The following is a 13,007-nucleotide window of genomic DNA, read 5'->3' on the forward strand; positions in this document are numbered from 1 at the left end:
CAAAACGTGCTAATTGTTCTAGAAGATATGGATATAAGCTGGACCCATTTAGGACAGAGACATCCTGGCTTTCTTTGCTGGAGTGAACTTGCAATATCATCATCATTTCTTGATCCACCCGCATTTGAAACTCCAATACATAGGGAGTACATGGCCCGTTTTCGGATCTGGGTTTAATAACCCAGGCCGAACCCATTAAACCTAGTAAAGAATTTTGGGATGAGGTACATAGCAATTGGTCATCTATAAAGTGGATATCTACTTTAGCGTATCTTCTAAGTGGGCTGCCACCTGCCGTTAGAAGTTGGAGCGACCCCCGTCATTTTGAAAGCTTGCCATGTGCGGTAGGAATAAGCACGTTCGTTTGAAGAGGGACTAGCAGGGTTTAGTTAGGCTGCTGAGTATGCTGATTGGGAGAAATGCGGTACCTTCAGCGCTACAAGTAGGTACCATTTACAGTTGCATCCCTACCACCACATTTTTAGGTACACCACCGTCGCGGTTGCTAGTCACACCTGCCGGGCGGCCACGAGGCATCTCAGAGACCTTGTCCTAGTACCTAGTCCTAGTCCATAACACAGTCTGGTGGCAGGGAGCACTTACCTGGTCCAAATTCCATTCTCTTACATACATAGTACATACATGGTAGGTATGCTACCTAGTAGTAAACACCTAAGGAGCAGGGAGGTACATTACCTGAGTGGCGGCAATTATTCCGTACGTCTTACTATTGACCGTCAGTTACGTAGATTTACCTAGAACTACACTACACTATGCATATGCAACTAGTATGAATACATAGGCTATAACTAGTACCTATCTATCCAAGAAATAGCGGTCGCCGTTTTCAACGGCAGGTACCGACCGACCGCCGACCTTACCTCTGATCGCTCAATAGTGTTCTATCACGTGCATGTGGTAGTTAGTAACCATGATTTCCTACTAAGGATCCTATATTCGGCTCGTCATCATCAATTATAGTTTAGATCTTTTAACCCTCTCACTTCCTCCAGTCATTTTCACCGTTATTTTCCTTTTATTTTCAAAAGTGCGTGCATACCTATATCACATATATATATATGTCAACACCAGACTCTATGCGAACTGTAGGGCCAAAAGGGAGGATCGTCAGTGTAGCAGCAACCCATCCACGACATCGTCCAAAACACGAATAGCACCTGATCTCAGTAACACGAACATGAAGATACAGGTAAAACATACCCACGTACTGCAGGAAAGCTACTGTGCATGACTACAATACACAATACACAATACATTGCCATAACGCCTACCCCTTAACATCGCTAGGGACAGAAGTGGATAATTCTTTGGCTCAAGTGCTTTTCATGTGGTACCTAAAGACATAGCTTTGGACAGGATAGTGGACTTGGGTAGACCGATCTCCCATATTCCCATATCCGCCTGACGATACCAAAACCAAAATGGTTGACATTTCCATAGTGGTACCTACTTACCTGGACATTTTCGCCTCATTCAGCCGAGTACGAGAACGAAGTAAGCTTAAGACAACATCGATGTCAAAACAAGTTGACCTACATACTCATACCTACCTAACCTAGGTATTTAGTATTCAAGAGAATTCCAACCCGATTTCCATTTCCATTTCCATTTCCATTCCCCTTCTATTAAGAACAACGAACGCTCTTCGGCCTCTTGACGCCACCCCTCAATTCCCCCCCTCCCCTGTGAGCGTAAAGATATTTCAATGGTTAAGGGCCTTTTCTGCCTCCACTCGAGTGCAACTCTGCTCCGCTCTTAATCATGCCTAGCATGTTTTTTCTCCAAGTGGCCCGATTTGTCCAACACATTTGGCAGACCGACAGATCTGCACGTGCTGTCAGGGATATCTCTCAACTAAATAAACTACCTAGCTCATGCCTACTCCTGAATGGGTATGGTTGATCTTTGTTACATATACATATGTACACAATAACTAATGCCCAGGTATTTACAGTACTATGTAATATTTATTTTATGTTCGATTTATGATTAATGATCTATCTAGTAATTATCTATTAACCTAGTATCTAGGGAGTTTAGCTTGGATTAGATCCACGTTCTTATTAAAAGAAAATGGATTATGGTATTAATTAACTGTTCGAGTCGCGCTGCTAACTTGGAGCTGAGGTTTTGATACACATTTATCTACTTTGTACTTTGAACCCAACCTCGGCGACAGGCAATATATATTACCTGTTCACCATCCCACCATCTCATATCCCCTTAAATGGCATAAAGCAACAACAAACACACCGTTACTAAAAATAACACCAAATACATCATTTTCAATCCACTATTTCCATCTTTACCCACAACCCCATATATTAATCCATTTTTTATTTAAATATAACGTGGTATAAAGTTAGCCGGCGTTAGGTTATTCCAGCATTTAATATAATTATAATTAAATATAATCTTAATAATTAGTTTTTAAAAAGGGCTTAATACGTTAGCGTTATTTAGGTTAATAATCTAATTACATATCGTTTAAATGTTTTTTCTAATCTTAAAATCGGTACGTTACGCAACCTGGATAAACTATATTTTAAATAAGGCTATTCCTTTTTACGGTTTGTTTATACTTACACGTAAACACAGCTTTTAAACGACTTATAAGGGGGGCAAATTTATTAAAGAAATTATATTTAAGGATATTTTCGTTAAAAATTAAAGTTAATACTAAAAAATATAATAAACATTAAGTTATAATTTTAATATAACACTTGTATTGTGGCTTAATATAATTTTAAGTATTATTGGTATAAATGCTATATGCAAAAATAAATGGTAAATTAAGTACTTACAGAATTTATTAATTTTATTGGATAATAGATTTATGGGGTGGTAGGTAAATTGACTTAGTTATATCTGCTACTAATTTTAGTAATGGTGTGTCTGCTACTGCTTTATGCCACTTAAGGGGATAATGTTACGGACAGCAACATTGAACAGTCCTGTGATGGCTTTTACTACATACATATAAATGTATTGTACATACATACATACGTACAGTATGGACACAAGCAGGCCAGATAGACGACATCAGGTTCGACTCCGTTCGAGGACGTAGAACCCAGATCCGAAGGTCCACACCTACTTTTAAGCATAGTTACTAATGACACTTATAATAATTCACACTGCACGCTATCGATGTGCGATACTGCATTGTATGTCGAGACACCGCACTAGAACCAATAGTCTCCGGTTCCACGTGTGACGGCCATGTGGTTCATTAACTTTGGTGCCGAAACGGAACAGCGCCACTTGCTGCTTGGGTATAGTGCATGGCCACGGCAGTCACTTGTGTAGCTGGCCGTCCCGCACGACCGTCAGCGAGTTGGAGACTGTTCCAGGACATGAGCACATACCTACAGTATGCAGCCTAATATAAGGGCTATTGCATACATACATGCGTACGTGAACAGCTCGAGGGTATTAAGTTTACAACAAAAAAAAAAAGCAATTGGTGTTTAATAGAGACATGACGCTGCAGCGTCACTGACTAGGTACTACTACATAATAGTATGCACATACTTAATAGCACTAAAGAGATAGCTATGTAGGTACATAGTTCTGGATTGTACAGGTACGAATACTCAACATGCTCAAGAAGGATATGTAGCTTACAGTATGATACGCAGCAAATAATTACCTACACTACTATGTGGTATATGTATTGTGGATAGTAGGTTACCTAGGTGGTTACAGTATGTATTTCTTCATGCGTTCCGCTCCTGTCTTGGCAAAAGCGTTGCGGAGGTTTTATGTGCTTAAGCAATTCATCACTCCTGGTTATTACCGGCTCACTCTCAAGTGTGTATGTAAAAGTGGATGTGGTGGACCTGTGGACACTGGACAGCGTTCTCCCCCAGGAATGCTTACCGACTTCTACTGACTGCTTGAACATGTTCTCACTATGTAATCGTATGTAATGTATGTTGTGTACATAATATGCACGAAGTAATGTAGGTTGGTACATAACTATGCACATACATACATACATACATGTCGGTATTATTGCTAGACAGGTAAACTCATCGCAGATTACCGACAAATAGAACTTTCGTCATTCGCCTCCGAGAACTACTGTATGTAACTACATATTCGTATGTACAATACGATATCTTTTACTTGAATGTACTACTAGTACCAACAATACTATGCTAGGCATTGCTAGGTAGGTAGGTTATGTGAATCATAGCGCTCCTGACCCCTAACCATTCAAGTTCAAGACCTGTTAGCGGGTTTTTGGTCCCTGATTCTCGACATACACGTTACGGAGCCGGGTTAGGCTCATTGGGTTAGGCCTTGTTTTACCTGTCGCTAGTTTCATATCCACCGCAAGCCTGTACAATCATACTCACAATGTTGAATGACGGAAGACGACAGAGATGCGCCGCATGGCATTGTTCGTTGGTTGTGGCTCGTACGGACTGGCCGTCTGAAGGGCAATTTACCAGAGTTGGAGGATCTCGAAATCCTGTGGATGTTCCTCCACTTGCTTCTAGCGTTTCTAGAATGTGTATGAACAATGGATGGCTGGCTGGATGGATGGGCTTTAAAGCTCACCGTTCATGCTCTCCGAAAATAGCCACGGTCATAACCGTATCCGAATGCAGGGGATCATTGGCCCTGACGGATCGTCTTACTAGTGTAAATGTCTTTTGAAGGTCTGATGTTTTTTTTTGTTGTGTTAATGGTCTAGAAATTGCGAAGCTAGCGTCACGTAAATGTTCGAATCAAGAGACTTACGACCCGTCATCTTGGCTACGGTGAGAAGCTTGACATGAGAACAGGTAATCAAATCAATGTTTACGAGCCAAGCTTGACGGTAAAGCCCATAACATATGGAAAAAAGAAAAAAAAAGGAGATGCCAACGCCCATCGCGAGTTTCTCAAGAAACGTGCCAAGGGTGTCTACAAGGTAAGACCTATGTATCTAGTTAGATAGGTAGGGGTCCGATGGTTCTGTCATGCCTCACATCGTATAAATCTCCGCAAGGATCTACCATCCCACGTTTCTTGGCTCACGACACGCGTCTGACGACGAGAATCCCAACTTTGTCCATCATTATTATCTGGGGCTGCTATGTTACGGAAACCCAAAAAAAAAAGAAGAAAAAAAAAGCAAGGCAAGGATCTCGCTCACGTGTGCGGTGTAGGGAGCAACGAAGCTAAAACCAACCTTCTCGAAGGAAAAGAACTTGGAAGTGCCTGTTTTTGTGTAATGAGGATCCGCGACCCAGATGTCGCGCCTCCGAAATTTTGAGCTGATCGCTTCGCCTCGTCCGAACCGACCAGACGGTTGGCTCGGTGAAGTGAAGCGGCTCCTGGTCGGTTGGTCAAGTAGGCCTATTGCATACATGCCTACCTGCCTACACTACTAACTATCTAGTGAGTATATTAGACTCTAGAGTCCGAACACTGATGAATCTACGTACAATACAAACGCTATAATGATAGGCTCGCCAAGTTAAGCAAACATCTTTGAGTGGCAATGCCGGGACGGCCCACTAGTGTAGAACACAATGCATTATCCTCATGTTCGGTTCGCAGGAGGTTTGATGATGTTATGAGAGAAGGTAGCATCATGCACGATACCTACCTAGCTGGTAGCCTACATAGGTAGCTGTATTGTATTGTATTGTACAAGTACCAGACAGAACATCTGGTAAGGTTAGGTACCTACCTTCACAGGTAACTATCTCGATTGATTTCGTATGATTAAAGCCACGCCCCTCCTGATGTTGCCAAAACCGCGTTTTAGCCGTTATATCTATAATGCTTACTACGCGCGGGTTCTTTGGTTTCGTGATACTTCTTGCAGTAGTTATTGTATACCAACTTAGTTAGTAGCGTTTTAGCAACGCCAAGCATCCGTAAGATACACATACCTATTATACCTGTAGTTAATATATATAAACGCTTGAATCTCACAACATTGAATCTCGAATCACCTACGAAAGGCAAGGTAATTATGTATGTTCTAAATAGCGTAGATGGACGGCTGCACGAATTCCTCGGCATCCATTCAAAACCCGATGCAGCAGCCATTGTTGATGATTTCTGACTCCCTTTTTCTCCTTCTACTGTGTATCTTTTTTCAATTTATTGTAACTAATCCAACTAACTCCAATTAGGAAATCGATGAAAGCTGTTTTTAACGCGTTGCATTGCCGATTATTTTGCTATTTTGCGATTTTGCTACCTGCGAAAAGAGGGTTAATTAATAGCTAAAAAAAGACAAGACAGCAAAAATATTAAAAATAAAAAAAATAAAAAAGTGAAAAGTGACAACCAACTCCAACAACTTTTTGTACCGGGTACTTTGCTGTAGGTATGTATTACGATTGATTTTTAAGAAATCTTTGCCGAAACAAGCCCACGTTATTGGAGTGGAGTCGCCACGTGGAAACAAGAAGCCACGAACTTTAAGTAGGGATCTTTTTCGCGTGCTGTAGATATTGCCGGCCCTATCAGGCATCTCTGATGCAGATCTAACACGCGGCTGCTGTAACTAATAACTATTTTATCATCATGTAGGTACCTACCTGATCAACTACCCCAACATTGTATAATCGTATAACCGTAGTTCTGCCTACTTACATATATTACTATAATTGAAACCACCAGCACCATCACGGATTGTGACTTCTCGCTTTTTATTACTCTTATTCCTATGTAGTGGAGGCCTTTAGTTTATTACCTTGACAGGCTTGACTTGCTTTAACCTACAGGCTACATAGCACCAGCTGCTTAGCACCGGCGTTAGTGAATAGGAATGCATACTCCGTACTATAACTGCCTAACCTAGGTATATTAAAATCCTAAAATCCTTAATAACTGTCATGGACTTACCCGTCTTACATAATTCCCTATTCGAATCCCACTTCCACTTCTTCTTATTATTCTTTTTCCTTTCCTTTTTCAACAGCATCATGAATACGTGAGATTAATGCCTTATCTCCGTGGCCTATATTATATTTTATCGTCTTGATTTGTCTAATCTATTTTCTTAGCCTATATCACTAATATGTACATATGGGAACGAATAACTCAGCATTGAAGTTGCTAACTACCTAGTACTAGCCTCAAGTCGAATCGAACCACCTGCTAGTGTAGCCCTCAAGTACTGCTACTACACTATATATTATACAGTATGTACGTATAGTATCTACTATATAGGCCACTAACTTGTGGTTGACCCCGTCTTGGAAAGGATTAAATTCCCGATCCTGCGGTAAATGCCACATGGCAAATGATCAGATCCACCCTGGGTTGATTCTGGAACCATTCTTCTCGGATATTTTGGTCCTTCTTGATCATAGAGTCCAGGAGTCTGGGAGTCTGGGAGTCTGGGAGTCTGGACTCTGTCTCGCCAAATCTGCGGGCGCGGCTAGATGCATCAGACTTCGCTACTACCTATGTACCACAGAGAATGTTAACCCGGGAGTCCGGAATCGCTCGCCATGTGCCATGCCATGTGAGATACTAAGTCATGTCCCGTTCCCGAATGCGCGTCAATGACAAACAGCAATATCGTTAGTACAATACTAGTAGTATATGTACCCTTTTAAGACCCCTTAGAGGGTCGAGTATGTATGTTTTTCTCTATGCCGTCATCCGTTCGTGATAGGATTCAGTGACTCCATTAGGGTTCACGATAATACAGTCATACAGATGTCCAGATCTCAGCTCACTTCATTATACATCCAGTTGCTGTGGCAATATTGAGATGGGAAGTCACACTCAGCTCCATACATGTATATCATGGGATCCATGGATCCATGGATCCTTTGCATTCTCTAGCTCAGTGGCTCAATGCTATATTAATTATATGATGACAGCCACATCAGACAACCCTCTTACGTTGGGATTTCCATGCCACATAATAAAAGCATGCATGATGAGGCAGAAAGCCGAGTCTCTTTCGCATGAAGTGGCCATTCCTCGGACAGTGTATTCTTGGATCAGTTGATTTCAAACAAGTCAGCATCTGGTGTAGATGATACCCACCTATTGTGCATTTCTAAGCCCTTTTAGCAATTTCGTCGGCACTTACGATCTCAAGGATGCTTTCATATTAGGTACAAAAAAAATACAAACATATCAAGATATCAAAATGCAAAAATACGTCAGTTTTCAGCCCAAGACAGGATCGCGAAACGTTTCCGAATATCCTTTACTCAGATCCAATTTCAGATACAATGCCTAAAGCTAGCATGGCCCCTTTTCAGCACTAAAAACACTAGGCAGGTGTCAAAGATCCATCTGGCTGACAGGCTCGGGGTCAGGCCCTCTAGCGGTGTTAACGATGCCAAGAACTATCCTACCCATATCCATGATACTAGAAGACGGAGGAAGGATTTGGCGTGTTTTGGCCTTGAATCCATCTCGATGAGCTAGTCTCCAAGGTAGACAAGGCCATTGACTGATTAACCGAATAATTCAGGAGCTGCCTTACAAGTATATTCATGCTTCATCAAACCTTGGACTGACAAAAGACCTTTGCCAGGTCATGTTCTATTATAACTAGGTACCATACGAGCTTCTTCGTAAGGCGCTACGACAGGTAGATCAGGCCGGATTGTTGTCAAGGTTGAGTCCGAACAGGATGACGGAGATGGACCTCGAGCCCCGTCTTTCGCTCGTGTCCATTCCCGCCGCTCGCCCCTGCACAACACACCTAGATACCTACTATTAAACTACACGTGTATTCGCTATGGTATGTACAATACGATACATACATACACATGGCGGACAAGGCTCGGTCCCGGTCTCGTTCAGCGGTTAGACTACGAAGTAAATAGTACGCATAGTGCTCTGTGCTATCAGAATTTAGCAATACAAGGATACCCTTCATCGGTGAGAGAAGCTCTCTCCTCTCTCTGCTGTGCAAGCGCATCAAAGGGTGGCTCCACCAAGAAGCTAGTTAAAGGAGATGTGGCCATCGAAGCTAGGAGGCTCCCGATCACCACGTGCTCCTCCATACTATGGTAGTAGCTTAGGCACTTAGATTTAGGCGCCATTCATATAGCTACCTAAGTAGGTATGCACTATGTCTCTGTTCATCTAAATCAAGCGAGGTCGAGCTACGGAGGTATTGCACTACATATAAATTGATATAATAGTGTAGTGGTACAAGCTATGCTATGCTATACCGCTTGTATGAACCCCCACGCGAAGCGGAGTTGTCGTATGTAGTGTAGTTCGATATTGACTCTTTTCCATATGTATCAGTATCGTGAAGAGAGATGACCTATAACTAAGATTTGAAGTCTACCTACCTACCTATAAGCTTGTCTTGCTTATATAAGATACGAATATAGAACTTCTTTTCTTCTCCCAACTTTATAAAAACCAGGTTCAACTGTACCGTATCGACAACAAGGGTAGGTGCCGTATATTGGGTACCCAGGTAGCTATAAGTGTGAAGGTAGATCATGTGTCTTTATTAACGTCTTAACTGCTTTAGAATCTTTAGATACTGTATCTAGTTAAGTGTGTACATTCCTTGTGTAGAGGTAGAAACATCCTGCTTGGGTTAGCACCATCTAGGTTAACCCTGGCTAAATTTGACGGCCTGTTTCACTTCTCCTAGACGTTTCCTAGACGCTATAATACCTAAGATATAGCTAATAGTGTGCGCATGGATGAGGGATAGTGTGTATATTGTAATGTATTGTATTGTACAACGTTGAATACTTTGAATTGCCTTGGCTACATGCTACCTGTGTAGTACATTGTGTACAATACATAGTGTAGGTATGTAGTGTGTAGTGTAGGTACTTGAAGTAATTCATGTTGTAAGTATAGTACATACAATACATACAATACATACATGAACTTGTACTGGATCGTTCGTTACCTAACTCAATCTTATCACACCGCTATATGGGCATTGAACGGTTAACAGGGACCAGCCAGCCTCCCCGATATCTCCTTTACCAGGATAAGACAATGGGCAATAGGATGAGTGAGCGTGGCACCGTCAGGGAATTATTTGCTTGGAAGTTGTCATAGTGTAGATAGCGAACTTGGAAAGAAACCTCCCATGATGTCCCATCTCAGTGCTCCCACCTCCATCTCTTATCCTGTCCCCCCCCTTCCCATCCCCGGCTTGCCTTAAGCTAGGTAGGTACAGTGCCGTACCCGGCGTGGCAAGCATGGCGGACAGGGTTTATTACCTTGCATTTTCTTGTCAGAACATGCTTTCAATCACTTCTCATTTTTTTTCTTAAATCTTTTTTTTCTTTTTGGGCAAATTAGTATTTGTTATATAGAGGGAATGATGAATAAGAGAAGAGAAGTGGGTTTTAAAAATAACAAAAAAGAAGAAGAAGAAAAAGAAAAGAATGATAAATATTCCTTGGCGATCTCACACGTGGCAGACAAAAAAGTAAGACACGGAGAAATTTTCTTAGAAAAAAAGTGAATCCACTCCCGGGTCCCGAGAACTGCACGCAATGTATTAAGAAAATTAAATAAATGAAAAAGCCTTACAAGTTACCGCATACATAGTATTAATGCATACGGTACGGTATATACCTACCCTTATACCTACCCTTATACATATGTATGTGCATATATGTGCATATATCCAGGCCTGCTACATACATAAGGCTTTCCCCTTTTTGGATACAACAAGGTAAGTCATATGTCATAGGGCTTCGATCTGGCCTTTGAAACTGATTTCCAGGTTACGATGTAGATACAATACATACACTACACTACATGTAGACAATAGTTCAGACTGCCTATTTCCGGTATGGCTTCACTTTTATTTATTGCAGTACGTACTTACCTTGTTCGCTATGGAGGCAGGTATCGTCAACCTCGGAACCGTGGGAGGTCTTCAGGAACGCCAGCAACGCCCTGTCGTGTGGGAGGTTTCATACCGTAACTACATTACACAAGCATGTAGTTACATACTATGTACAATACGTACGTACGACCAGAGAAAAAGACATTATCAATGATCGTCCGAGGGCCCCAGCTACATAAGGCGAACTGAACTTCCCGTGCCGCCGTATCTCGCATTCCCGGTGGCGCATCTGGGCGACTCTCGCACGTGGGTGACACACGTACTCCGTGCTTTGCTTTTAAGTACAGGAACCTTACATACCTACACTAGGTAGGTATTTACTTCTCCGCGCCGCTTGCGTTGCCTTGTCTCGCCTTACACGGAATGGAGAAGGAAAAGGGTCTGTTCATTCGTCGCCTTCAAGATTCCCCCCCCCCTCCCCCTCCCCTGAATCACGTAGGCATGTACGCAAAGTTCAGGGTCCATGTCGACGATCGGAAAAGAAGAAAGTCCATGTGTTGCTTTTTTTTTTTTTTTCCTCGCCCTCGGAAATGCTCCTAGTGGCGTGACACTGACGCTGTCTGTGTCTCTGTTCGAATATGACAACATCCCAACAATGCTTCACAACCTTCCCTCCCCCTTCCAAGGTCGGTTCATCGCACAGGGTCTCTCTCTTTGGAACCTCCCACGTGCTCCGATGAGACGAGCCCTTGCATAACATGTGCCGTGAGCCGGGCTCGACTTGTGTTGCGTCGTTAACTATGGCCCTGTAAAAGCTTAAGTCGACCAGCCCTATTTTTCTTTTTTTTTGTTTTATGTCGACGTTTCTCTCCCTCCTAACAACCCAAGTTCCTTACCTACATGTTTACTCGTACCACAATTCTCTTATCCGCTCTGCAGCGGATAAGAAGCCCGGCGATTCGCGACAATGGGGGAAACACGCATCTCCACTGTCACACTGTTCAGTACCGTGATAAGGGGGGCGCTTGGCCAAGACTCGGCCGGTCTGAGGTTTGCAGGTTTCCTCGTGACGAGCAGACTAAAAATTCAAGTTTCAATTCCGCTCCGCGGAACGGAACGCATTTGCAATGTCTTGCGCACTTACGCAACCCACATACGTCCACCGGGGGTAGGAGTTCGCGAACGACATATCAAACACCACCCACTCCCCTCGTCTCCTCCCCCCCTTTTTTGTGGTGTGGTTCTTCTTCTCCCTCGAAGTAAGGGGACGCCAGAACCCCTATTCAACACGTAAACATGACATGACATCTACATAACTATATACAGCGCAGCTAGTCTCATAACACTACATATATAGAGTTTCGAACTACCTACTTAGTATAACTATACCTAGGCACAGTTGTATATACTTTGTCGTTATCCGTATTCTCACCTCTAGCGCCCACAGTTGACGACAACGATTCCCCCTAAAGAGCGAGGGCAGCAGCAATTAGGTTCGTGTGTGTCGCACACACAGCCTTTACCTTTGCGTAGTTAGGTATGTACATACATTGTATGTAACATCAATACCTACATACCTAACTACTTTACCTAGGTACATACCGCTTCTTTGGGGATTGTGGTTCGGGTTCGGTTCTTTTTTTTTTTTTTTTCAGTGGGGAGGGAAACCTTCGCAACACTAACTACTAACAGATATATACACGGGTAAGCTGTAGCCTGATGGATAGCCATAGGTATGTAATGTATGTCTTTTTAGGAGAGAGGATCCTTGCCAAGCAGATAGTCCGAAAGTTCTTGGACCATCTCCCGCTTCTTTTCGAACCTTACCCACCTGGCACATGCCAACCAGTCAAGCGGTGTTGGGGTTTGTTGGGCACGTGCTGCTGCGGCGTGGGTTATAGTGTATACACTACTGAGCTGTAGTTACACTACTCTATGCTAGGTAGGTAGGTAGGTAGGTCAGTATGTAGATATCCATATGGATAGGTAGTTATATGTACATTGTTATTGATTGCTGTGAGCAACAATATACCGCACTGAGGTCAGGAACTTGTGGACTTATTTGTGTAGTTACTTGGTAAGGTACCTAGTATGTACAGGTAGGCATATCTAGGTATATGTGTGCAAAAGCGATCATGACACGCGTTCTCAAGCTTCGAATCTTTCCGTATTTTCAAAAGCCTAAGGGAATCTATATTTCTTCTGGATTGGTAATCATGAT

The 13,007-nt window shown here is 42.6% G+C and overlaps 1 protein-coding gene across 1 annotated transcript; it reads left to right on the top strand.

The window, feature by feature from the left end:
* Positions 1-10,435: 10,435 nt before the first annotated feature.
* Positions 10,436-11,105, top strand: GGS25DRAFT_324580 (uncharacterized protein). The gene is made up of 2 exons (XM_049257859.1): positions 10,436-10,669; positions 10,721-11,105. The coding sequence occupies exons 1-2, from the start codon at positions 10,548-10,550 to the stop codon at positions 10,998-11,000; spliced, it is 402 nt and encodes a 133-aa protein (XP_049115663.1). The 5' UTR covers positions 10,436-10,547; the 3' UTR covers positions 11,001-11,105.
* The last annotated feature ends 1,902 nt before the right edge of the window (positions 11,106-13,007 follow it).

The sequence above is a fragment of the Hypoxylon fragiforme genome, assembly GCF_022984875.1.
Source record: "Hypoxylon fragiforme strain CBS 206.31 chromosome Unknown GGS25scaffold_6, whole genome shotgun sequence".
In the NCBI taxonomy this organism is placed as follows: domain Eukaryota; kingdom Fungi; phylum Ascomycota; class Sordariomycetes; order Xylariales; family Hypoxylaceae; genus Hypoxylon; species Hypoxylon fragiforme.

Bases quoted from the DNA above. Each gene is read 5' to 3' on its own strand.
- GGS25DRAFT_324580 (XM_049257859.1), top strand. From the start codon at position 10,548: ATGCATACGGTACGGTATATACCTACCCTTATACCTACCCTTATACAT. The intron at 10,670-10,720 runs GTAAGTCATATG...ACTGATTTCCAG, and splicing joins CCCTTTTTGGATACAACAAG to GTTACGATGTAGATACAATA.